Source organism: Eimeria necatrix, genomic scaffold (assembly GCF_000499385.1).
Source record: "Eimeria necatrix Houghton genomic scaffold, Enh_scaff22, whole genome shotgun sequence".
Taxonomy (NCBI): Eukaryota; Apicomplexa; class Conoidasida; order Eucoccidiorida; family Eimeriidae; genus Eimeria; species Eimeria necatrix.
In genome coordinates, this window is record NW_013652802.1 from 23,758 (window position 1) to 47,464 (window position 23,707).

Genomic DNA, 23,707 nt, shown 5'->3' on the forward strand with positions numbered 1-23,707 from the left:
CTTGTTGTAGAGTCACCTTGATAAATATACTCCTCACGATGGCTAGTAAGCTTAACACTCTGTCTGAGCACACCAGTTAAAAGTTTTGCAGCTTATCGCCTAGCTTATTGAGGTCGTATAGACGTTAACGTATCGCCTCAATGACGAAGTTCATGACCCTCGTTGACCCTTCCCAGTTAAACAAGTCACCAACAATCGCAATGTGTTTAAACTTCCTACGATGTAAAGGCGCCGAAGGCAAGGGGTTGATGGGGTGACCCAAATCCCCTTCCAATCAGTCTCCTTCACTACTACTTCCGCTACTACTGTCACTGCTGCATTCGTCTCGGCTTCGCTTCCCTCTCCGCCTCGCGGTTCCGAGCATAAACCCATGGAACTGGGAGACGTCTGGAGCTTGTGGCTGTCCTTCCGGCGTTGCAGCCCTCCCATCCCTTCCAACTCCAGCCTCCTGCGCAGAAACTCAACGGCGGCCAATCAGTTGCACACAGCTGTCTTCCTAGGCGCACCGCTTACCAGGCCGTTCCACAAAGACAAAGGGAGTGCACCGCATCACAGGGACACAACCATATTCGTCAAAACTTAGAGCTCAGAGCTGTGAAGATGAAATCAGTTAATTAATATAAAAGCACAGCTAATTGCATCTCTCCTGACCTCGCCTGTCGCCTTCAAGCCGGTGTCTCCAGCGCGCTGATCTGCTGCGCCCTTCTGTCGCTGGCCGGAAGTAGCTTGCGGCGCCATGCTGGCCCGATTGGCTGCTGCACCCTTAAGCTTGAGGCACGTCTGCGTAATGCGTGAGTGCTTCTTGCCCTGCTTTCTGCACTGTACGCGGACCGTCTTGGGAAATGGGCCGGGGACTAGAAGCGGCCTCAGCGAGGGCAGCTGCCGCACAGGGCAGTCGCGGGGGAGTGGCTGTGATGCTGGCCACTGCCCATTTGCTACAGCAAACCAAAAGGTGCAGCAAGGGGTGGCCGAGGTGAAGCGCAACTCATAGAAAACCTCTTTGCCCTTATCATCTTGCCACATGTCACTAGAAAGCAGTGTAGTATCATACGCAGGAACCACGCCTTGAGGCGTTTCTGAAACAGAGAATGCAGCATCACGCTGCAGGTAGACCAACTTGGCAGCGACATCTGGCGGAAAACATATTTCAGCGTATGGCTTCGTGCCCAAAGCCGCTAGCCGCGAGTTTTGCAGCTCTTCCATCGAGGGGTAAGGCAAAAAGTGATAATTGGGAAACGCCGTCTGATGGGCAACTACGTCTACAATGTTGGCTGTTTCCGGGGGAGCCGCTACCGAGCCTGCAATTCTGCAGCAGCAGAAAACGCAGCGCGAAAAGCAGATATAGAACTGAGGTTCAATAGACTGGAACTGTTTCCCGAGCCACACTACGTCTCCATTTCAAGTTGTATAAGAATCTCCCATCCTGCCTGGAAGGCGCCGCCGCACCTCTTGGCATAATTTATCACTTCATTTAGTTCTAGGGGTCTTGAGGCTTCGCACTCTTCTATCGCCCGCAGGCGTCTGAGGGCTTGCACCCATGGCGTATCCTGAGCAGAAAAGGATGCCACCTCAGACCAATGATGCCACAGGAGTACAGAGTGTAGTCAGTAGCGCCCAGCAGCTTCAAAAGTAGATTCGCAAACTGAAAAAGGCTGTGCATGCATATGCACCTGTGCGTGTTCTTTTGTGCATGTACACTTGTGTTTGCATGTAATATATGTAGTGTGCATTCGTGAACATGTTTTCTTACAAGCCGACTTGTGATTTTGCTGAGGAGGAGAAACTCTTCCTCGGTGGAGAAGCTCTCGAATGCTGTAGCCTCAGCATCTGCTGCAGGGTCTTCCTGAGGAGGCAGTGGGTCCTGCTTCACATCTTTACCAGAAGCAGCAGCTGCTCCAGCTGAAGGTGGGTTGGATGGGCGCTTGACTAGGGGTTCCTTTGCCTCCACACGGCTTTGAAATTCTTCCAGCCACTTCGGAGATGTGGGATCCGGTATGCTGTGCCACTCTGGACGTACTATCTGCTGCAGCAGCCTGTAAATACGACTGCAGGGCGGCTCACGAGCACCACCTTCGCGTCCGTTGGCCACATCTTTGTCCTGGTCTTCTCTCTTGAACCTTCCTTCACTAGCTTCTGCCGTCCAACGGGCATCTAGGCTCAGTAATGAATCCATTGTATCCAAGAACAAGAGGCGCAGCTGCAAGTCTCAATTCATGGGCCAACTTGTGACGCTGTTGGCGTTTCAGCAGCTGTTTCAACACTACCAGCATTTCAGCAGGCAAGCAAGAGGCTCCGGCGGGACCCCATCTGCCCTAAGTGGCCACATTCCATTGAGCTGCTTAAGCCTGCCCCTTCTTCTGAACTTCTGGATCTAGAGGAAGTAGCCCCAGTAACTGTGTCAATGCTGACTTTGAGCGGAGAGCGTATCCACTTCAGACCGTCGGCTGTACGCCCTACGCGCAATGAGCGCCTATGAGTGCTCCGTCCAACATTCGATGTTTCAACAAAACTTACAGCATAACATTTAAGTGAAAGCCGACGCGCTTTAACCTGTTTTCCCGCCGTACCGCCTGGAGGGCCCGTAAACTTGCGGGGCCCCACGGAGGCCCCCCAGGTCACAGCAATAGAGGGGACCAACCTCCATTCTGGAGACGCGAGGTGGTGTAGAAAGGCCAATTATTATGAAATGAGATATATTTTTGCAGAAAACAAGTGGTCTCCGAAAACTCCACCAAGTCGAAGACAGCTCTCCGCGTGTGGCTACTCCATCTCTTGAGGCTGGAGATTTCTCTCTAACGCGATGTCCCGTTCTCAATTACATACAAAAGCTGTATGAAGAGCTCAAATAACAACATTTTACAGACCGGCGCCACGAACTGTCTCCAGAAAACATGTTTTGTACAGGGGTCCCCCCTGGCCTCGGAGCTGGCCCGACCGCAAGCTTGACACACGAAAGCCGGAAGGCGGTGGCATGCATAACATACCATAAGTGTCCTCTGTAGTGCCAGGTTCTTCAGCATGATGGTGCGTGCATCCGCACACACATCTTACGCTGGAATGTGAAGAATGTTCTTCATACCTCCAAACCACAGGGCATTATCTTGCTCCGTGAAATCATGGCAGGTACGGCTCTATACCCGTCGAGTACGGGTGAGCAGACTGCGTTGACGTCGGAATGGGCATTCATGGGAACGCCGATATGCCCGCTGTCTCTTGATCAGCTAGAGGAACAGCTCTGCAGGGAACAGCCCTGGCTGAGACATGATGGTCACACAAGTTTGCCTCCCCGTCTGCTTCTCGAAGCCGCCGCTCGAGCAGCAAAAACAGAAGCTCGCCGCGCCAGCGGAGCACTTGCGAAGGCGGAAAGGGCTGCAAGAAATGCTCGGGCGGCAGCAGAGGCACAACACAGGCGCGCCGCAGATGCAGAAGAAGCGGCCCGGATAGGTTTGGGCGCAAAATCCCTTATGGAAGCTGCAGCAGCGGCTCATGAAGCGGCAGAGAGGGAGGCTGTGGCGGCCGAAGCAGCGAAAGAATTGGCACAGCGCTATCACGAGGCAGCGCTTTCTAAAAGCCTGGCGGCTCGGTATTTTTGGGACGGACAAATGAATGACGAAGACGAGCTGCAAAGGCAGCTGCAACAGGCAGCCTCAAAGAGCGCTGGCCGCTCGCCTATTGGTGGTTGGGTTCCTGGCACTTCGAATACAGCGCACTTCCAAGATGATAGCTCTGAAGGTGAGCCAGCGCCACTCCCCTTCTCTGCCTACACCATTCATGGATCTCGCCTCTCAAGCGCCATGTGGGCTCCCCACAGCATTTTGGGTTGCGATTATTCACAGCTGGGTTGTTCCGCACTGGTTTCCTGTCTCTCCCACACCATTGTCCTCGTGGCGGTGTATGCTCAGCTTTTTTTTGTAACTACACTTTGCTGTACATTCGGTTGCCCGCCCAACTCAGGCTTTACATGCTCCGATTTCACTTCCTCTCGTTCGTCGCGCGCAGCCCATAGAGTCTCTCGACCTGAGGACTTCATGGACCAGGAAGATATGGAGGTACGGACAGAATTGTTCATGCCTGCAAGCTTTCCACGCCGACTTTTCGAGGGGCTTTGTACTTTTTTTTGTCACACTTGTCTACAATAGGCGCTGCAGCAGCCGTGCGTAGTGACTCAAGTTTGAAGCATAGGCGCATATCCCAGCATTATCGTCTGTGACGGTTCTGAAGCTGAGATTACGACGTTGCAGTGGACGCTGCCGAGCGCACTGCAGCCGCCATCCACGCTATGCCCTGCTGTTCTGGCGCCTGCAGCAAGCGGCCCGCGGAGCGCGCAAAGCTTGGCATTCTGGGCAGCTGCAACACCGGCACAACGAGTGGGAGAGCGGAGCAGAAGCAGCGTCATCTTCAAAGGGGGAAAGAGAACACGTACTGCGGTGGTCGCGGGTTGAGTCGCGGAGAGAGGGCCTGCCTGTCTTCGTAGGCACTGGTAGGCCAGAAGTGGCTAGCGGCGTATAGACGTGGTTGCGAAACTTGGAACAGCAAGGCATAGCTAGACGAATAGAAGAGCAGAAAAAGACACGCAAGCGGAGGTGAAGCGAAAGCATGGCCTGATCTCACTGTCAATAGCGTGACTTCTACAGAATCCGTCGTTCTAGGGACCTTCGATGCCTCCGACAAAATGTCATTAGAAGCTGAGTTTCCTTTCAATTCTGCAGGTCACGCTGAATTTCCGTTTCAATCCCAGTGGCGCCTGCAGTCAATGCGTCGCTACCAGTGGGCGCGATCTCTAGTGAAAAGCCTTGGAGCAGACGGCAGGGATCGCCGTATTCCCGCATGCGATCTGGAAAAAGCACAACCAGAAACGAAGAGCATGGGCCCTCAGCTGCCTCCCCACGTTGAGGCAGTCAGACAAATGATGCGGCCGAAAGGTACTGAAGAGCAAGCCTCGGAGAGAAAGAATGGAGCTCAAGATGCTAGCGGCAGTGAAAAGGATATGGTGGGCGAAGAGATGTGTGTGCCTTCACAGGAGAAGCCAGCAGAAGCCTTACCTCAGTTGCTTGCTGCTGAGGCCACCGCGGCGGCTGCAGAAGGGGAGGAGTGGGGGTGGGCTGCGGCACAGAGCCTTCTGCGGCTGCAGCCCTTGGGGCCTCTCAGGCTTGGACTAGGGTTTCAGCAAAAAGAAGCTGACCGTGCCCAGCTAGTCAGTCAGCTTTCAAAAGCCGCTACCAACGTACACGCAGAGTATGGCAACAGCAGCAGTATTAGCAGCAGCAGAGCACAGGTAGGGGAACAGCGGATGAAGGGGTCTGGGGAAGTGCTTGAGGTGAATGTGCGCGAGCCTCTCACTGGTTTGCGCAATTATGCCCTTGATGACGACGAGGGAGGCGAAGAAGTCTACAGCAGCACTGCCCCGAATAGTAGCTTGTATGATTTTGGGGGTGCCACTGAGTCAAGGACGCGTCCTCTGGCTGCTGATCTTGCTTGTCGGGCAAGCAAAACGGCAAGCCTGAAAGAGGAAGAGCGGCTGCAGCTGGCTAGGGTGGTGGAGGCGGAAGGCATAGTGGTTGTTTCAGATGACGGACAGAGCCAAGCACAAGACAGTGGAGAGGAAAGGACGGAGGACATCATAGCACCTCATGACCTCGTTGACAACAGAGAATGGGCATTTGAGACCTTTTGCGAGTGAGCGTTCTCATACCTTTTCCGCACCGGTGTACTCCGCTTTGTTCCTATTTGCAGCTGTGACAGACGGGTGACTGTCGCATTTCAAGTAAGGTTTCAGAGACACACAAGGGTATGAGATTTATAGGCAGACATCTCTGTCGGGTAGCTGTTGATTTTCCTGCGATTGCGTACAGTTTGGCTCTGCCGCCAGTGCCTGTGGGCTTTAACGGAATGCACACGTCTGAGGAAACCAAGTTCCTCTCGGATAGTGTTGAGCTGTTGGCGGACGAAGAAGAAAGGCGTGAAGTAATGCAGTCACTAGGCAGCACTCATCAAGAAGCAAAGGAGAAAAGGGGCCGCGGCTTCTCCAGCAGTAGCTTTGGTGTGCTCAGAGCTGTGATGGGAACTACACCGCCGGACAGCACAGAGCCAGAGGGTTCGGAAGTGAGCTCTGCATCCCGCATGCAGCCGCTGTGGGCAGCTGGCACGCCCAGCAGTCGTTTGTCTCTCTTGGAGCAGGTCGGGGGGAGGAAACTTCAGTGGGTAAAGGAAGGAGATGAGGAGGCCGCAGCAGCTGCTGCTCGGCAACCCATTTGGCTGCTGCAGCACCAAGAACAGCTTTTGCGCCGAAATCAACAACAGAGAGTACAGCACCAAATCCTACAGATGCGCCACCGCCTCAACTGTCTTCAGCTGCCCTTTGTCGCTGATCCCAAAACGCAGATGCGGTTTGAAGTTTACACGAAACTGCGGGTGTGTCTCAGCTCTTCCTGAGAGGGAAGGCGATTGAATCGAGTGAATTGATTCACGTCCCAACAACAGGCGCTTCACGTTAATATGACTTTAGCTGTCTACAGTCTCTACTCCAGAGTCCCTATCGACGGACGTACGAGGATCACCAACAGCCCTTCGTCCAGAGGAGCGAATCAAAGTGCAAAGCTGCACAGCAGACTATTCCAAGATATGCTGGGAAATGCTGGTTTGGTTGGGTGATGCGCTGGGCTGCAGGACACTGAAGCCAAAAATGGAGAACTCGGTCAGCGAACCAGCGCCTCCTCTGTGCAGGCTTGTACAAATCCATTGTCAAGTACAGCAGTGGGAGCCACCGCCGAGTCACTCAAATCAGGTGTTACGACAAATCTCGAAACCGATAAAGAAGAGACGACAGCTGGTGAGCCAGTGGCGTCGAAAACTCACAAAAGACGGCCTTTAGCACTCGGAGCACTAACTGCTTGTGACACTGTCATCTGGGCAAGGTTTCAGCAACAGACGACGCTGATGTTTCCCCTGGTTGTGTTGTAGGCGCAGCAGGTGAAGTCGCTCCTTTAGGGGATTATGCGGCTGACCTGCTGACTACACAGTCAGCTGACAGCACTAATTCAGGGCACAACACAAATGACGCCGTCAATGCTGCTCTTAAGGCTGTCGCCGCCATCAATGCGGGTGCTTCCCCCGAGACAGTTATGCCCCAACCGCGCGGAGGCCGCGCGGCTCCAGTTGGGGGGAGCACACAAGAGAAAAAGACGCAAGTACAAGGGCTCGCAGAGTGTGCCAAGAACTTCCGGAGGATTTCCGGTGACTCCGAAGGGGCTGCGCGGATATGCAAAGGGCCTGCTGAGGCATCAGTTTTTGCGGCTGCCTACCAGCGGATCGTAGAGCAGAGGCAATTGCTGCGGGAGCAAGAAGCCGCTTACAGGGAGCTTCAGCGAGACTCGCTAGCTCGTCTTGGTATATTGACTCAGCACAACATCACAGACACTCCTGTCACCACAGAGGCCGCCCGTCCTCCTGAAGAGACCGAACCCGCTGCACAGCACATTACAACACGCAAAGCAGCCGCCCAAAAGGGAAGCGTGGAGTTCCGGACGATGCTCCCATTGCTGCGTTCGTATCGAAAGAGCTGCGTATTCGTCCCCTCACCCCACCTCTGCAAGCTGTGGGGTCTTCCTGACCCATGGGCAAACGTTGCTGTAAGTTTTGGCTGGGAAATGCAGCTGGCTGACAGTCACCGCTGCAGCTTTAGCTGCTAGTGTTATTCCCGCCCGTAAAGTTCCACTACGAAGGCCGACGCCGGCAAAGGATACTCCAAGCGATCCACGCATTGCAACCGAGCAAGGTGTTGAGCAGATGCAGCTTCATGGCAGTTTTACTGCTGGCCAAACTCTACACTCTGTGCGGAAACAGTACGTCATGTCATGTTTGCTGTCGTTTGCAGCAAGTCGAGCTGCTGCGCCTACTTCGGGAGCAAACGACAGAGAGTTCAATCGAAACAGGACTCCAGAAAGATCACACAGAAGCAGCAACAGAGACTGGAGCAGCAGCTGCAGGTGTATCTGGGCTAGCTCCCCCCCCAGTGCAGGTTGTAGGACTTCCGAGCGCGAAAGACATCACAGACGAGACCGACGGTGCAGCAGAACCTGAGGAACTCCTGGAAAATGTATTGCTTGAGGGACCGAGCAAAGACAGCTTGGGGTTGTTCAAAGTAAGGAATGCTACCCCTTCGCGTTCCTACCAGACTCACACAAGCGTAGTGCTGATTTGCCAAGACAGATTTGTGGCTTGGTGCTAGTCGGCCTCTCCTGAAACTGCCACAAGTGGCAGTTTCGGGTCAGGCCATTTTCGCTCTTCACCAATCTTTCACTGTACACTGCAGAAGGAAATATATGCCGAGCTGAAACAGAGGCGCATTAATGCCAGGCGCCGCCGTCGGACCACTCCTTTTGCGACTCAGGCAGTTTTCGATGCCGACAGCAGTGAAGAAGAAGAGTCAAGATGATGCGCAAGCTGGCAGCGGTGAGACCCCTCAAGCGCACAAGAAGATGCCTACAGGTACTTCACCCGGTCACTATTGCCTTGTAGAAGCATTTTGCTGATGCTTACAGCTTCTTAACAGGTGCGATTTCTCCTCAACGTTTGTTTGATGGTACGAGGCGACTATGCACAAAAGTAATATTCTCGTCGTAGCTTCAATCCGAAAGTGCTTTTGCTGCACCATGAACGACTGGAATGTTGATATAATTCATCTGCTATGCGCTGCGCTTTTTTTTGTCGTTTCCGCTAAATGAGCGGGACTCCGGTAACATGCTTTCGCGAGCCCAACGCAGTTACTAGGAAAAATTTTGTGCACCCTACTTAATCGTTTTCGTCAGGCGCCCACATAGTCACAGCATGGCTTGCTCTACATTCTTGCTTTGGTTAGAGGCATCAATTGACAACGAGCTAAAGCGCCCAATACCAGTTCTGTCGTAGAAGTGCCACAGACGACCATTTGTAATGGAGTTTCTGTGCAGTACGTTTACAACCGCCTCATTCGCTTGTAGCGTCTCTGCACTGACGATCTAGCACTCTTATTCTGGGCCCAACAAAGGCAGAGCTCCTGCCCTCACACACTGGCCACAATTTGCAACCAGGGTGTTTGGGGGAAATAGAAAGAACATCCAGTCACTCATGACACGGTGGAGGATCTCGTTAGGTGTAGTGAATGTGATATCAAGACTTATCGGCAACAGCTGAAACGCGCTACAACACAGTAGGATTGTTCCGTTCCGCTAACATGGTGCAGCTACGGAAAGGTTTATAATCAGATGAGGCGACGGAGAGCAACACAAGGCCAGGCGTCCTAAGTAGCAGATCCCCCACAGGCAGTGGAGCTGCGAGTGTAGGGCAAGAAGCACCAATAAGTTGGATGGGTGATCATTTACGGACAGCTCCGTGCCGAACATGAGCGTTACGCCAAACTGAACTAATGAGCATTCGCCGAAATCCTAATGAGTCAATGCCCCAAGATGATAGGGGAAGGCAGAGAGGTGCCAGCGCAAGTTCACGATTTTCAGTGATAATTGGTCGTGCTTGGGGATGAGTTAATTGCGTGAATCTTTCGTGGGCGATGCGCATGGATGGCCATACAGGCTATACAGGCAAAAACACACGGGCACTAGTAAATCAGCTGCGAAAGCGAGTATAAAACAATTGTGCCAAGAAACAGATGGTAAGCCATCTGCGATAATATTGGCATTACATCCCAAATTCATTCTTTTAGGTCTTATAGATAACTAAAAGCTTCTGTTAGAAGGTAGTGGTGGTAGCGAGGTGTGGGGCTGGGGCCGCATGCTGCGGTTTCGTCTTAGCCATGTGGGCCATCAGCTTTCTCATAGAATTTCTTCCATAGAAAAAAAACGCGTTTTCCCGGTGCCGTTGGCGTACCGCATCAGAGTAGTTGCTGGCTCTGCAGTTTCGCAGTGTAGCCGCGCTGTGCTTCGCTCGGGCTATGGGGCCTCAGTGAACTGCTATTGTTGCTGTTGCTGTTGGAGACCGTGTCTGCTTCTCGTGCGAATTCCTTGACATATCGCTCATATTATTTGGACGTTTTCCACGGTATGCTGTCACTACATTAGGGTTACGTTGACACTATGCATGACCTATCCAAAAGCTGGCCACGCTGACCACTGCCGCCATCGCAGAATGAACACGTGATAAGCTACATTGCAAGTTATCAGAGACCGCAGCTTCCTTCTAAGTGCGCGGGGGCACTGTGCTCTGTAGTACCCTGAAACACGATAGGTATCGTAGCGGGGCCGCCTCCGCCTCCAGGGGCTGTGGCCGCTAATTTACTGCACTACAGAACTTCAGCGCTTCGTCAGGTCAGTGAATTCGTGTCACTCATTCGTGCCAATTGAAGCCGTATGTATGTCTAGTGCGCAGGCTGCTGTCGACTCGAGGTCTGTTAAGGCCGCGTCTGTGTCCATTCTCGCCCAAATGGAGTCCGGCCAGAACCACCAAAAGGGCGCTTTGCCGTCCCATGCCAAGGGAAATGGCGCCAGCGCAAATAACGGCAGCTCGCAGAGTGGGAACGGCTCCGTACGTGGAGGGCGTGGAGGACGTCCTGCTTATGCGCAGTCGCTTCAGTGTCAGAAGCTTTCACCTGAGGAGAAGGCAGCTTTCAGTGCAGACTGGAAGCAGCTGCAGCAAGACGATATCTCATCTGCCGATTACTATTTTAACTCTTATGCCCACTTCAGTATTCATGAAGAAATGATCAAGGATTCTGTCCGCACGTGTGAGCTGAAATCGGGCGTACCTCCTGAATTTTTGATCATAGAGGAGCATCCTGCGGAATATTCGCTAGTCGGCTACGATCTGTTCACCTTCATGCTTGCGTGGATAAAATAGATTCTGGTGAACGAATTTTTGTATTAAGCCGCTCCATAGTGAGTGTCCTGCTGAGCCATAAAGTAAATAAAAACCCCGGTGGCTCTTTTTCGCGCTAACAACTCCTCTTGTTTCTTGTTTGCTCCTCCTGCAGGCAGCTATCAGCGGGCCATCATGGACAACCAGCACTTATTCAGGGGAAAGGTAGTGCTGGACGTGGGCAGTGGGACGGGAATTTTATCTCTTTTCGCAGCCCGTGCTGGGGCTAAGCATGTTTATGGTATTGAGTGTTCAGAAATAGTGCGCATAGCCCGCAAAGTGGCGGCAGCTAATGGACTGGAAGATCGTGTGACATTTGTGGAGGGGAAGGCGGAGGAAATTGAACTGCCGGTGGAGAAAGTAGATATTATTGTCTCCGAGTGGATGGGCTACTTTCTTCTCTACGAGAGCATGCTGGATACAGTCATATTCTGCAGAGATAAGTGGTTAGCAGAGGACGGACTGATGTTTCCGGACAGAGCGCACCTCTACCTTGCAGCCATTGAGGATGCTGACTACAAAGTGAGCAGAGATTGCTATGGAACAGAACGTAAGCGGACGGACATCAGTATTGAGTCATCAATGTACGCTTTACCGTTATGGCTTTTGGTGTAGGAAGAAAAGGTCGGGTACTGGGACAATGTGTACGGCCTTGACTTCTCTTGTGTCAAGACCTGCATCATGGAGGAGCCCATTGTTGACACTGTGGATGAAGGCGCAGTTGCGACAACGTCATGTTGCGTACTGGTGAGAAATAAGCCGACTACGTTTTTGTCTTTGAAGGCCGGTTAATTTTGGAGGTGGCGGAATATTGTGTTGCCTCATTGGCGTTCGTCAAGCAGGTTCCTTTGTCCCCGCAGGAGATTGATCTCGCAACGTGCAAGCCTGAGGACTTGGACTTTTGTGCTGCATACAGTATACAGCTGCGCCGCAAGGACTTCCTTCACGCTTTCGTAGGTTGCATTATCTTGTTTTCAGTTACTGTTTTTGGGGAATCTGCACGTGGGCTCTGTGCCTTTGCATTGACGCACTAGCCGGGAGTGCAACGGGCTTTTTCGCAGGTTTGCATGGGCTGCTTACAACGAAACTGGAGGCAATTCGGTGCACTTGTTGTGAATTTAGGTCGCATGGTTTGACGTCGTGTTCAGCAAGTGTCATAAGCCTGTAATTCTGAGCACATCTCCGCACAACCGCTACACGCACTGGAAGCAGACCGTGTTCTACATGGAACATGTGCTTGTCGGCGAGGTAGGAGATACGGTAAAGGGCTTGATCGCCGTCAAGAAGAACAAGAAGAACCCAAGGGATTTGGATATCAAGATATCCTACGAGTTTCAAAACCGCCACACCCTAAAGCCTATTAGTAACACCCAGTTCTACAGACTACGGTAGATAGGGATGCACCAAATTAAGGTGGCCCGGCGGGAGTTGATGAAGAAGCAACTGTCACCAGACCACAGTTACAGTTGCCTATATAGTGACCACGCGACGGAGGGAGATGTGGTATTTTCCGCTCCCTGCGGGAGAAGAAAGTGCGATTCTATGCAGCTTCTGTGTAGACGCGAGTGCTCCTGTGGGGCCTGCCTGGCCACTCAGGTACTCTAGCGCATGCATACAACAAGGGCTGTTGTAGGGCATATAGCGTCACCAGGCGGCACGAATGCCGGAGACGGCGAAATTATTTATGCTGTCTCTAATGTTTATTAGTGAATAAATGAGTATTAGTTAATTGCAAGGACTTTGGATATGGTTGGAGGGAGCGCGCATGCTATCTGCGTGAAAAGCGTACTTGAAACGAGAGCCCCTTTTGTGCCAAGGAGCAATTTCTCCTTTGGTAGCAGTCTGGAAATCCAGCTTTATCTGTACGGGTATTGTGGTGTAGTTAATTTAGTCAGGGTCTAGATGATTCAGTTAGGCGCATGCCGTGGCGGCTTGTGCATTTCTTGCTGTTCCGTTGACGGCCCCCCCTATCCCTCTTAAGGGTAAGTGGGAATCCCGGCTTGCCACTGGCATTGTTTCGTGGACCCCATCTGCTCCTAGTGTAGGCATCCTAGTTGAGGACAATAGCGATGAGTGTGCTTGCGGCATGTCAAGTGAGTTGAGGAGGACATGGTTAGCTGCACTTGAGGAGGATTCTGGCTGTCGACACTTGCAAGGGGGTGCCATGGGATTGTCGCCTCCAAAAGTGGAGGCCTGGCGGCGCATGGCTGCTGGCGTTTCTTTGCAAGAATGGTTCTCCTGGGAGCATTGCCACCGGAGTTGTTTGTGTAGTCACCCCGATATAGGCCACTAGTGGCAGGGCTAAGGCATGATATAATGTGAAAGCTTAGTGCCAAAGTCGTAGTGTGTAAGGTTGCACTGCCTATGTCCCACGGAAATTTACTGTAGTGTTCACGTACAACACAACGCGGGGGGGATGCGTTTCGTGTGCTGTATGCATCCAGTAACAAATTCGAATTACATGGTAGTATTGGTGCGGAGACTTTAGAATTACGAAACGTAACCAAGCGGGTGAATTTGGTTGAACGGGAACTATTGCTGTTCCGCCGACACTAGTGGCCGCCTTTTTTGTCTAGCGGGATGAAGCGATGAGTTTTCCCTTCAACAACTATATCAGAGCACATCTTTTGAGTGTACCGATGGCTTGTATAAGCAAGATGAAAACCTATTCATCAATTCTCTGTGTGCGGCTATCCAGCCGAGATGCTGCTGCAGCTCCTGTAGTCGAACACCTGAGAGCACTAGAGTGATCAAGTTAGGAAGCTAGCGCCTAGCCATGTACACAGTTTCTAGTGGATCGACTCATGCTAGAAAATATTTAAAAATTGTAATCTGCAAATGACTGATGCTTACCAAGAGGACCATTTCATATGCGTGTCTGGTTCAAGCGCTACGCGTGGGCACAGTAGTGGCTGGAGGACGCCACGGTCTTGTGCCAGCGCATGCACAGAGTACACCGAAATCGCTCGTTGTTCAGAGGAAGGAAGTGTCACAGCTGTCTAAGAATATAAGGAATTAACGTGACTCGCCTCTCCTCTCTTGGATCGCGGCACCACGGTCTTCGCTGGCGGTCAGCAAACGCGACTGCCTGCGGTGCCGCATCTGCAGCTAACAACACTCTCTGGCTTGAGGCAGGAACCTCTTCACGTCCTCGTCGACGTCGCAGAAGTAAGTCCACATGATTGAGAAAGTGAATATAGGACCCTACCGCTGTCGTCTCGCCACCGGCGCTAACGCAGAGGGGCTTTGGAGGACCCGCTGAACGTCAGTCATTCAAGAACCCTATTTTAGGTCAAGGCTCCACGACCTGAGGGACATCAGCTGGCCGCAGCCAACTTGCTCCTGCCACAACGGGCACCTTGCAGTGGGTTTCGCGCTGTCGCACGGCAGGCCAAACGAACCTGCCAGTGACTATAGTGGTGGCCCAGATAGCGGAATATCCTCTTGGCGCCAGTCTGAGTACATTTTAGAAAGCATACGCTCGTCAGGGCACTGGTACCTGTTAAAGTTTGTCACACTTTCCCCGTCTCTTTCTCTTCTCCAAGATGGCTACGCGGCCCCGAGACTAGTAAGTGTATTCAGAATACACTGTGCCATTTCCGTTCCGTTAAACTTACTCCGCGTAGATCTCGAGCAAGGTTAGGGCCGGGGATTAGGCTTTTGCCATCAGTGGCGGGTTACGTGCAGCGACTACCTCTTCAAGCTGGTGTTGATTGGCGATTCCGGCGTAGGAAAATCCTGCCTCCTCCTTCGTTTTTCGGTGAGAGCATATTTGTCAGCGTGTGAGCGCGCATTCGTTGTAAGGTCTTGCTAAGACCTTTGAGTTGAGCATGAAGGGACACTTATTTGTGTGTCCGCTTCCAGGATGATGCCTTCACCGAGAGCTATATCACTACTATTGGCGTCGATTTCGTACGCCAACCCGACAGTAGCTGATGGGACTTGGGCTCGCACAGATGGATTAGCTAGAGTAGCTATTTACTTGCGAAGGATGCCGTCGCTTAGGGTTGCAAGGAGGCGGCGGGGAACTGCCTTGTAGTGCTTTTCCTCTGTCTGTGTAGTATTGTAGCTGCTGTTGGTGCCTTGTGAATGAATGCAGAGGTTCCGAACTGTCAATGTTGGTGGGAAAGTAGTGAAGCTGCAAATTGTAAGCGGAAGCTGCCTTACCATGGCTTCAGCATGGACAGGCTTCTGGTGAATAGTGGTGCCTGCCCACAACCGGTGAGCATTGAAATTAGCTCATGCGCTTCTGTGTGGCTTTTCTCAGTGGGACACTGCAGGCCAAGAACGCTTCAGAACGATTACGAGCGCTTACTATCGCGGTGCTGACGGTATTGTGGTCGTATACGACGTCACAGAACCCGAGTCATTTGCTCATGTTGATGACTGGCTGGCGGAAGTTAACCGGTGAGTTGAAATGCTTTTTCTTGGGTAGCTGGCCTGCTTAGGTGGGTAACCAGGCTTAGTTTACCCCATCGTTCTGATACAGGTTGGACATGCGCACTTCCACGTGGTGGTGTTTGATTTACTTGCTAGGTATGCGACTGAAAACACTGTTAAGATTCTTGTCGGCAACAAAAGCGAGAAGGACAGTGACCGCGCTGTGGCTACAGATGACGCTAGGGTGAGTTGCACGGGGAATGCCTTCTGACATGTTTGCTAGATAAGAGAACGCGCTTTTCAGCCTAGGACAAGCCACAGATGAATAGAGACGCATGTCTTGGGTTTTACAGCGAAAGGCAGAAGACCTTGGAATTTCGTTCATTGAGACATCAGCGAAGGAGGCGATTAATGTTGACCTGGTGAGCTGGATTTGGACTGATAGCGCTTAGGTGGCTCTAGGATACGCACTGTTGCCTCTTGGCCACTGACACTTTTCCACCGTGCGTGTCTATTCAGGCCTTCACAACAGTCGCAAGGGAGCTCATAGCTATCAAGTATGCAACGCCTCCAAAAGCGCGCGTCTCTAAGCCACAAGGAATCTAACCGTCAAAAAACACACGAACTTAAAGTTCACGTATATGTTTGTTTTTCTCCTTTCTTTTTCGCCTGCTTCAGGGAGGCACAGGCAGCCGCGGGTGGGCATCAAAGCCAAGCGGGAGACGAACGCCAGAGATTGGGAGGTAAGAGCTAAATACGTTTAGAAGATGTGGATAACCCTCTTAAATTTGTCACGTTATGCTTTTGCCATCTGCTGTTGCTAGAAGTGTCAACCTTGATGCATTTAGCTTTTGCGTACGATTGCAGCTGCGGATCTTCGTTCGGCATCGCAACGATTTAGCAGCTGCTCGTGCTAGGCGTGACAGAAGCGCTTTTCGTTCTTCGATGTCTCTGTAGCTACCCAAAATGTTCCATCACTATCCCATGCTGGAAGCTGGGTTGCACGTAGGTAGATACAGCCTCCAGCGGATCTCACACCAGTGCGTACTTGAGCAAATCACGGTAGCTGCGTCGTAAGCAAGAAACCAACTCCAGCTGGTTCCAGCGCGTGCCATGGAAAACGTCGAAGAAGCGCAGCTGGGGTGTGGAAAGCTGCCTGCTCCCGGAATGGGAACGCACAGAACAGCGTTGAACAGAAGCACGCTTGCCTGCTCTGTTCAACGGACCGGATCACACAGGTCCTCATTATTTGAGCCTAGCGAAGAGCAATTTCCTGCATATGTTTTTGGGTACTTGCCGTGGATTTCAGAGCATTTGTCCCGCGCAAGTTTGCTCTTTTGTTGGTCCAGAACGCCATGCAAGATGGCAGGCAGACAGATGCGGACTGATTCACGAGTCCGAACATGACTTTTGAACTTATCGCCAGTCGCAGGGCGCTTGGAGTGAATGCGACATTGGGCAGACAGAGCTTTGACGGTTAGACCGGTGGTCTTCTAATCTAGACTCACTACATCGTCAGCACACGAGTATTAAAACATTTTGGCGACGCTGAGGTGTGCTATCTAGGCAAGTCTTCCGCACATTGCTGGTGGTCCGGCTGTTACAGGACGCGCTGCGTCGCAGCACAGCGCGGCAGCCAGTTGTGGGGCAGAAAAGTAGCATGGGAGGGCTAGCAACATGTAGCGCCAACGATAGCGGCTACTTTGAGGGGCTGTATGTGTATGTGTGATTTCCGGCGTTCGAAAACTCGGAGGGTCTAGCCCGCAAACGAAATGCGCGTGGAGACACTGGCGCAAAGAATTGCAATCCTATGGTGCCTGTCACCAGTGCCAGTACGTAAACTTTGATTTTGTCTTTAAAACTTATTCGAAAGCCGATTGGAGATTATTGGGATAAAACGCATGTGTTGTTCGTGCGACAGACCTCGTGCAAGTTGCCCCCGTAAGATAGATCTGGGCTAGCTAAGGTCGGGGGTAAATGGGGCTTCCTTAAAGCGTTTACCCATGATTGAGGCAATAAAAACATGTTGTTGTCAAGAGAAAATTCACCAAGGGCTTTGGCTGCAACATGATTGACCGGTGTAGGTCTTCGACGCCCTTACCTATCCACACCGTCGTTCCTAGCCAGGTGACACCCCTCTTCGAGCAGTCCATGCAGCTGCATGGCGTGGCCCAACAGTATTTAATTTTCCTTTTCTTTCTAGCTTGCCTTTCAAAAGGTGATCAGGTGCATCAGTCACCGTATTTTGCCCTTCCATCTCGCCGATCCACATGCAGGCTCGCCTGCTGGCGAGAGGAGGGTCTCCTCCCACGCCTTCCCCAGGTGAAAATTGCGGGATGCTCGAATCCAAACGAAGCCTGCAAATACTGTGAAGGGAAAACATGAAATGCTTTTTCCACGTTATTTTTCACTTGTTTCGTACACCGGTTGTGACCTGACGAGCCCACTGTGTCTCCAGACAAGCAGCCGTGCGCTGGGACGAAGTCAACGGCAGTGTACAACGTTACCCGACTCTGAGCAGCCTTCCTTCAAAACCTTCAATTTTCTAGAAAATTCCAGTTATTTAGTCTCCCGTTTCCGGCAGGCATGCAGATGGGTTGGGAGGAGTTGTATGGTGTCTTGTGAGTCTGTTATTCAGGTCATCGGAGCAAAGTGCTGTAAAATTCTCATCTGAGAGAAAGCAAGCGGAGACCACCGAAGAGTGTACTGTCTTTGGATGAAGCGCAAAGCCGTTCCTCCTTCTGTTGAAGTGGGTAACCAGCCACTCTAACGCTTCCGTGGGTAAGGCCGTTTTGGAGGAGCTACCTTTGAAAAGTTTTGTCATTGTTGCCAGTCTGAGCTGGTACTGAGAATCAGACTTGTATGCATGCTAGCACTATTGGGGGACTAAGCATCACCTCTCAGCATCACGTACCTGTGACGTAGCACCATGACGAAATCCCCGCGGGCGCCGCTGAAGCGCCCGGAACGCCGCCAACGACTCTTTACCTTGGCACTGTTTGCCGGGGGTATTCTTGGCAGCACAGTAGGAAGCTGTGCAGCTTCTTTTGAGGGCACTAGCCCCGTCGATCCGACGAGACTTTTGCCGAGGCGCCTAGCACCTCAAGAATGCAGGACATATGTCTATACCGAGATCGATCATGAGCCCACGGAAATGTCCGACAGGGGTAGCTGCCCCACAGGTGGTGGAAAACGCGCGTTTCTGCTAGATACTTCACCTGAGGGGGCAGGAGCCCCTGCTCTATTGGAGGTTTCTCCCGTTCAGTCCCAGCAGTATTCCTGCCGCGCGAGTCGTCCATGCAGCCTTGTGGTGGCGGGTTTCGGTCTTCAAGCGGAAGACAGCATAGCTGTGCTGAAAGGCATTGAAGACTGCCCTCCAACTAGCCTTCGCAATGCTCAAATTATCACTAGCACTCGTCACATTACCAGCTCCTCAGCAGCGACTTTCAACTTTCACATCCGGCCACAAAAGGCGAAGACAGAGCTGCCAGTATTTGACTTGGGGCCTATTCAAGGCAGTGCTTTTACCGTTTGCTATGCTCCATATCTTGCGACTCGGGGTGAAGCCCCTTCAGCGAAAGATTATCATTACCGTGCAGGCACTGTCAGTAAGTCCACCACTGAGTTTTTACCTTCGAATGCTTCCGATGTGTCAGACACTTCTGATACTGAAATGAGCAGCATACTGTAGCAACATGAGAAGCGGCATGCAACTATGAAGCTATGTCTTTGTGTGCGCTTTGTAGCCATCCGCGATGAAATGCTCAATTGCGACTTTGAGGAGGGAATGTGCGGGCTGATGTCTTTCGTGATTGATCCCCGCATGAGTTTGGAGTGGCGCCGTCATTCCGGAGCAACGGAAACATCTGGAACTGGCCCATCTGCGGACCACACAATAGGCCGAAGACCAGGAAAGAGAGGGCACTACCTTTACATGGATTCGCCTGGTTACATGCTTGGGGAGAGTGCATCGCTTCTTGCTCCTCCTCAGATCTACCCTAAGGGTCTCTACTGCACCAGAATGTGGTACCATATGTACGGAGAAGACGTTAACTCACTGAGAGTGTACATGCGCACACTTGAAGGGGACGCAGAAGCCCTCGGGGATTGGGGCAAGCCTTATCTCTTGAGGGTGGGTGACCACGGAGACGACTGGCTAGAAGCTGGGTTTGAGTTCAGCTCCGACGGCCACACCGCTCAACAGCTGGTCATTGAGGCACTTGCTGGGTTTAGCGAGAAGGGAGACATTGCAATTGATGACTTGCGGATCGTGTCAGGAAAATGCCCAGAGCAAATTTCACGAGACGTGACGCAACAAGATTATATTTGCGGCGAGGTTCGCCTGCTTACAGGTAACTATGCTGAAGACAAGCAATGGTTTGTTGAAGGTGCAGTATCTTGCGCCGGTAAAGGGTACTCACTAAGCAGCATGCAAGGGCGTTGGGTGCCCTGTTGTGTGCCCCGTTACGGCAGCTACACGGTGGTTCTAAGGGATTCATATGGCGACGGGTGGAACAGGTCAAGATTGGAATTTCGTTTCTTTGGAGATCTCATAACTTTTGGGGAAGACTTCAATGGAACGGAAAAGAAGTATAAGCTTAATATTGGTCTTGTGCAGATTCAGAGAGTCGAGGGCTCTGAGGATCGCATCGGTATCCAGCTTCAGGTTGCACAACCTAGAACTTACGTCTGGTGTGGAGCAGCACAGTCTGGGACTCCTCCCCCAACTGTAGAGATCTTGAAGCGCTATGGTATTCGGTCTCAAAACCCAACAAGCCATGCAGGTGAAGTGCTGCGTATGGAAATAGCCAACAAACCGGGCAGCCGCCGGGTTGTTATGCCAAACACAACCTACAACGTCTACTGCTACGCTGAAGCGTCTACGGCGAACATTCCGGAGCCAGACGGTGGTCATGGAACACACCGTGAGCGCATGGATGATGCGCAAGTCGCTGCTTCCCGAATGGCAGTCACAACTGACAGCACTCCTCCCAATCTCTCTATCCAAGGCACAGAAGCACATTTAAATGAGGTCATCGTTCGATTGACATCTGATGAGCCGTCCACAGTATGGTGTTTAGCAAGAGACGAGAAAAAAGAAGCTGCTGCTGGAGGGGAACCACCCTCCGTAGAGGCTTTGAAGAAAGGGAATAAGATACAGATTTTGCACGGCGAAGAAGGCTCGCCTCAGGCTCTTTCCGTCACGGGGCTCACCCCAGACAACCATTACACAGTGTACTGCTTTGCACAAGATGCAGCACTGCCAAAGGGGAATGGCATCAGTCTTTCCCAAGTCAAGGAATTGTCGTTCTCTGTGAAGACAAAAAGTAAGGTGCCAGAGCTCTCCATCTTGTCGTACAAGGCTTTCCAGAAGGGATTTAGAGTGACTGTCCAGGCGGACACTCCGGCAAAAGTTTGGTGCGGTGCAGCCATGGCTGGCAGCGCCTTCCCAAGCCGTGAAGATGTTCGACGCGTAGGAGCCACTACTGAAATTGAAGATGCTGACCAGAAGACAGAGCTGGAGATTCGCGGTGTTCCCCCAAACACTCGCTACACAATCTACTGCTTCGCTTCGTCTCGTGGTGGAAGCGCCGAAATGACGGACGCTCAGATGTGGGCTAAAGCACTGGAAGTGACCTCATTCGGCCGATTCTGTGACATGCCTGTAGAGCCCGCAGATCTGGAAGTTGCTGATAAGCCCACGCTATTCGACCCATTGACTTCAACAGAAGAGTTCTTGGTTCGTGAATTTATGGGAAGGCAACGCAACCTTAACATTGAAGGAGTGTATCGTATTAACCTCTTCATAGACAAAGAAAAGATAATCGAGCATCTTGACAAAGGCGGTCCAGCTCCTAGAAGGTATGCGCGCGTTCGTGTTGGAACCTGCAAGGATCGGGAGGGAGCTTACAGGCAGTACAAAGTGGGCCCGCTAGACGTGCGCAGCGCCGATCAGATGACACTGGAGCCCGTAGGTGCTGTTGTGCCGACCGACTGTGGCGGTTATAATCCACAAGGTGTCTTTGGACGGCGTCTGCTGGCAGTAGATGAAGAAGAGGAGCTAGCAGAGATCCTACAGGAGTCATTCGGTTTTGGATTCGGCAAATCACGCTGCCAGTTTGAACATAAAAAATCCCATGAAGAGCATCATGAAGGCTGTCTTGAATTTGGGCCAATGCTCTACGAGGAAGGTGATGACAAGAAGATAATCACTATTTGGGCAGGCCTCCGGACGCCCACTGGTGATAAGGTTCCTTTCTACTTCCTGCTTCCCGCGCCAGAAGGTGTAGATGCGCAGGTTCTCCAGAGGCCTGATGACAGGGAAGAGCTGACATTTAAGCTCGACAAAGTAAAAGGCTATTGGTATGATGGTCAACAGTTCTCAACACTCCGCGAGTTTGTGGAAGCGTACAAAACGGGAAAAAACTTCAAAAAGGTGACCCCCGAGATACTCAAAGAGCGACGAAAGATGGAAAAGCAGGAGCAAGAACACAAAATTCAAAAAGAAAGAGCACTGGCCCTTCGCCGCCTTGCTCCTGCATGGCTGGCTCCCAATCCGGAGGGTCGCGTGGGGTTGGAGTACCGTGCAGCTCCCGAGCACATCGAGCCACAAGGAAGGCGCTACACTATCCGCCAGTCTCCTGGTCAGGAGTCTTACACTATTAACTATGCAGGATGGGAGTTCGTTATAAATATGGATCGCGACACAGCTCTTCGTCTGTGGGACATCAAATTCCAGGGTCAACGTGTTGTCTTCGAGATGGGTATGATGGAAGCGTTGGCACATTATTCTGTGGCTGAGCGCAACTGGTACTTCATCGACTCTTGGTATGGTGGCTTGGGGTCCGCATCTCGGCGTCTGCATCCTGGTATTGAGTGTGCAAAAACAGGGCAGCTCTTGTTTGATGGTGGATCTCTCTGCATTTTTGAGAAGGATTTTGCCCGCCCTCTTAGGGCCCACTGGAAGAGTGGTACCCTCCGTGATGGAGCACCCCATATGGCTCTTGTCCTGCGACATATGATTACCGTCAGTAACTACGACTACATCACCGACTACTACTTCCATGTCAGTGGCTGGTTTGAGGCCTCAGTGTCCTTCACTGGAGAGCTATATGCTGGTGTAGAGGTGCCATGGTACTCAGCCCGTCAAAGGCGTCACGGAACACAAGTGAGTGGCTCAATGAGAATGGGCGCCCTTCACGGCCATCTCGCCGTTTGGAAAGTAGACTTTGATCTTACCCCAGACTACCGTAGTAATTCGGTCGTCTTCAGTGAAATCGTGCACGATACCGCGAGGCCAGGCGCCATTAAGCTTGACCAGTGGATTGGGGAGAAAGAGCTTGATGGCTACATTGCGTACAACAGCACGAGGCCCATCCACTACACCATCGTCAATGAAGACCACAATGTCTACGGAAATGTCGGTGGTATGACTGTACTGCCGTACCCAACTGTTGCGGTAAGCCTCTTGCACATGCACTTTGTGCCAATTGTGATCCTGGCTCATACTGTACGAACATTTTCCAGCCGACTCCTGCGCACGCTGGCTGCAGTTCGTCTTTTAAAATGATTTGAATGGCGAAAAGCTCTGGTCAGTGGTGTTTTCGCAGATCCCAAATCCCCAGTTCGAGTTGTATACGGGGCCGTGTGCTTGGGCCAAGTACCGTGTGGCGACGACTGTCAGGCATCCAGACGAATCGGAAGCTACTCTTCCTAGAGACAACAAATACGCTCTCAAACCGGCAGTGTCTCTTGACAGATACCTGAGAGTAAGCAGAGTAGGCGCTAGAGGAAAAAGTGGATAGCCCTCGAACCGTTTCACCCCTGGACAAAGAATGCAAATGCGACGCTGGCGCACAAGGCCGTCGCAAGTCTTTTTCAGCTAGCGCTGTTTCCAGTGTGTCTTCTTGTAGTTGCTAGGCTAGTGTTAGATGTTAGAATGTCACTAAAGTGCTTTCCTGTCTCCAAATTCCCTCAAGAACGGTCCAGTGTTTTTGTGTGATTTGACGCCAGAACAACGAGACTATTCGGAAGGCAGACTTGGTTACTTGGATTTCTAGCGCTGTCTGGCATATTCCTGTCGTCGAAGACATGCCCTTGACTCTAGCTCAAGGGAACACACTGGGTTGGCTAGTTAAGCCTCACAACTATTATATGGAGGACATGAGCATGGATCTCCACAACGCCATCGGTGGTGCAGTTCAAGACCCTGGAACATGCGCACTCATTCGTCAAGAAATGCCAAAATATGGAGACACCCCACAAAATTAAGACTCGAGAATTGCATGTTGCAGTTGCTTTAAGAGTGGCTTTCTGTCACGGTTATTGGAGACAGACTGTGGCATCAACGACTGTCCTATCCAACCTCTGCAAAAGCTCCTTGGATTGTAGTTTTGCCGTGGGTCCTTCTACAACCACAGGTACTTTTGTGATTTAGACGTCTGCATGAGCAAGTTGTGCCGAGCCCATCAGAGGTCGAAAT

The 23,707-nt window shown here is 51.8% G+C and overlaps 5 protein-coding genes across 5 annotated transcripts; 4 read left to right on the forward strand and 1 right to left on the reverse strand.

The window, feature by feature from the left end:
- Nucleotides 1–274: 274 nt before the first annotated feature.
- Nucleotides 275–2,173, reverse strand: ENH_00031430 (hypothetical protein, conserved; the record flags this gene model as incomplete). The annotated part of the gene is made up of 4 exons (XM_013580070.1): nucleotides 275–448; nucleotides 652–1,306; nucleotides 1,447–1,547; nucleotides 1,751–2,173. The coding sequence occupies 4 exons, from the start codon at nucleotides 2,171–2,173 to the stop codon at nucleotides 275–277; spliced, it is 1,353 nt and encodes a 450-aa protein (XP_013435524.1).
- Nucleotides 2,174–3,116: 943 nt separating this feature from the next.
- ENH_00031440 (hypothetical protein, conserved) lies at nucleotides 3,117–4,509 on the forward strand (the record flags this gene model as incomplete). Its single annotated transcript, XM_013580071.1, has 3 exons — nucleotides 3,117–3,732; nucleotides 3,955–4,049; nucleotides 4,306–4,509. 3 exons carry the CDS (start codon nucleotides 3,117–3,119, stop codon nucleotides 4,507–4,509), a joined length of 915 nt encoding a protein of 304 aa, XP_013435525.1.
- Nucleotides 4,510–10,413: 5,904 nt separating this feature from the next.
- ENH_00031450 (arginine N-methyltransferase 1, putative) lies at nucleotides 10,414–12,237 on the forward strand (the record flags this gene model as incomplete). Its single annotated transcript, XM_013580072.1, has 5 exons — nucleotides 10,414–10,714; nucleotides 10,961–11,367; nucleotides 11,461–11,592; nucleotides 11,706–11,798; nucleotides 11,968–12,237. 5 exons carry the CDS (start codon nucleotides 10,414–10,416, stop codon nucleotides 12,235–12,237), a joined length of 1,203 nt encoding a protein of 400 aa, XP_013435526.1.
- Nucleotides 12,238–14,390: 2,153 nt separating this feature from the next.
- Nucleotides 14,391–16,142, forward strand: ENH_00031460 (Ras family domain-containing protein, putative; the record flags this gene model as incomplete). Its single annotated transcript, XM_013580073.1, has 10 exons — nucleotides 14,391–14,413; nucleotides 14,533–14,605; nucleotides 14,710–14,757; nucleotides 14,945–14,992; nucleotides 15,113–15,252; nucleotides 15,382–15,469; nucleotides 15,579–15,647; nucleotides 15,745–15,782; nucleotides 15,904–15,968; nucleotides 16,093–16,142. The coding sequence occupies 10 exons, from the start codon at nucleotides 14,391–14,393 to the stop codon at nucleotides 16,140–16,142; spliced, it is 642 nt and encodes a 213-aa protein (XP_013435527.1).
- Nucleotides 16,143–18,154: 2,012 nt separating this feature from the next.
- ENH_00031470 (amiloride-sensitive amine oxidase, copper-containing, putative) lies at nucleotides 18,155–23,496 on the forward strand (the record flags this gene model as incomplete). The annotated part of the gene is made up of 4 exons (XM_013580074.1): nucleotides 18,155–18,833; nucleotides 18,972–22,684; nucleotides 22,836–22,994; nucleotides 23,239–23,496. 4 exons carry the CDS (start codon nucleotides 18,155–18,157, stop codon nucleotides 23,494–23,496), a joined length of 4,809 nt encoding a protein of 1,602 aa, XP_013435528.1.
- Nucleotides 23,497–23,707: the final 211 nt, after the last annotated feature.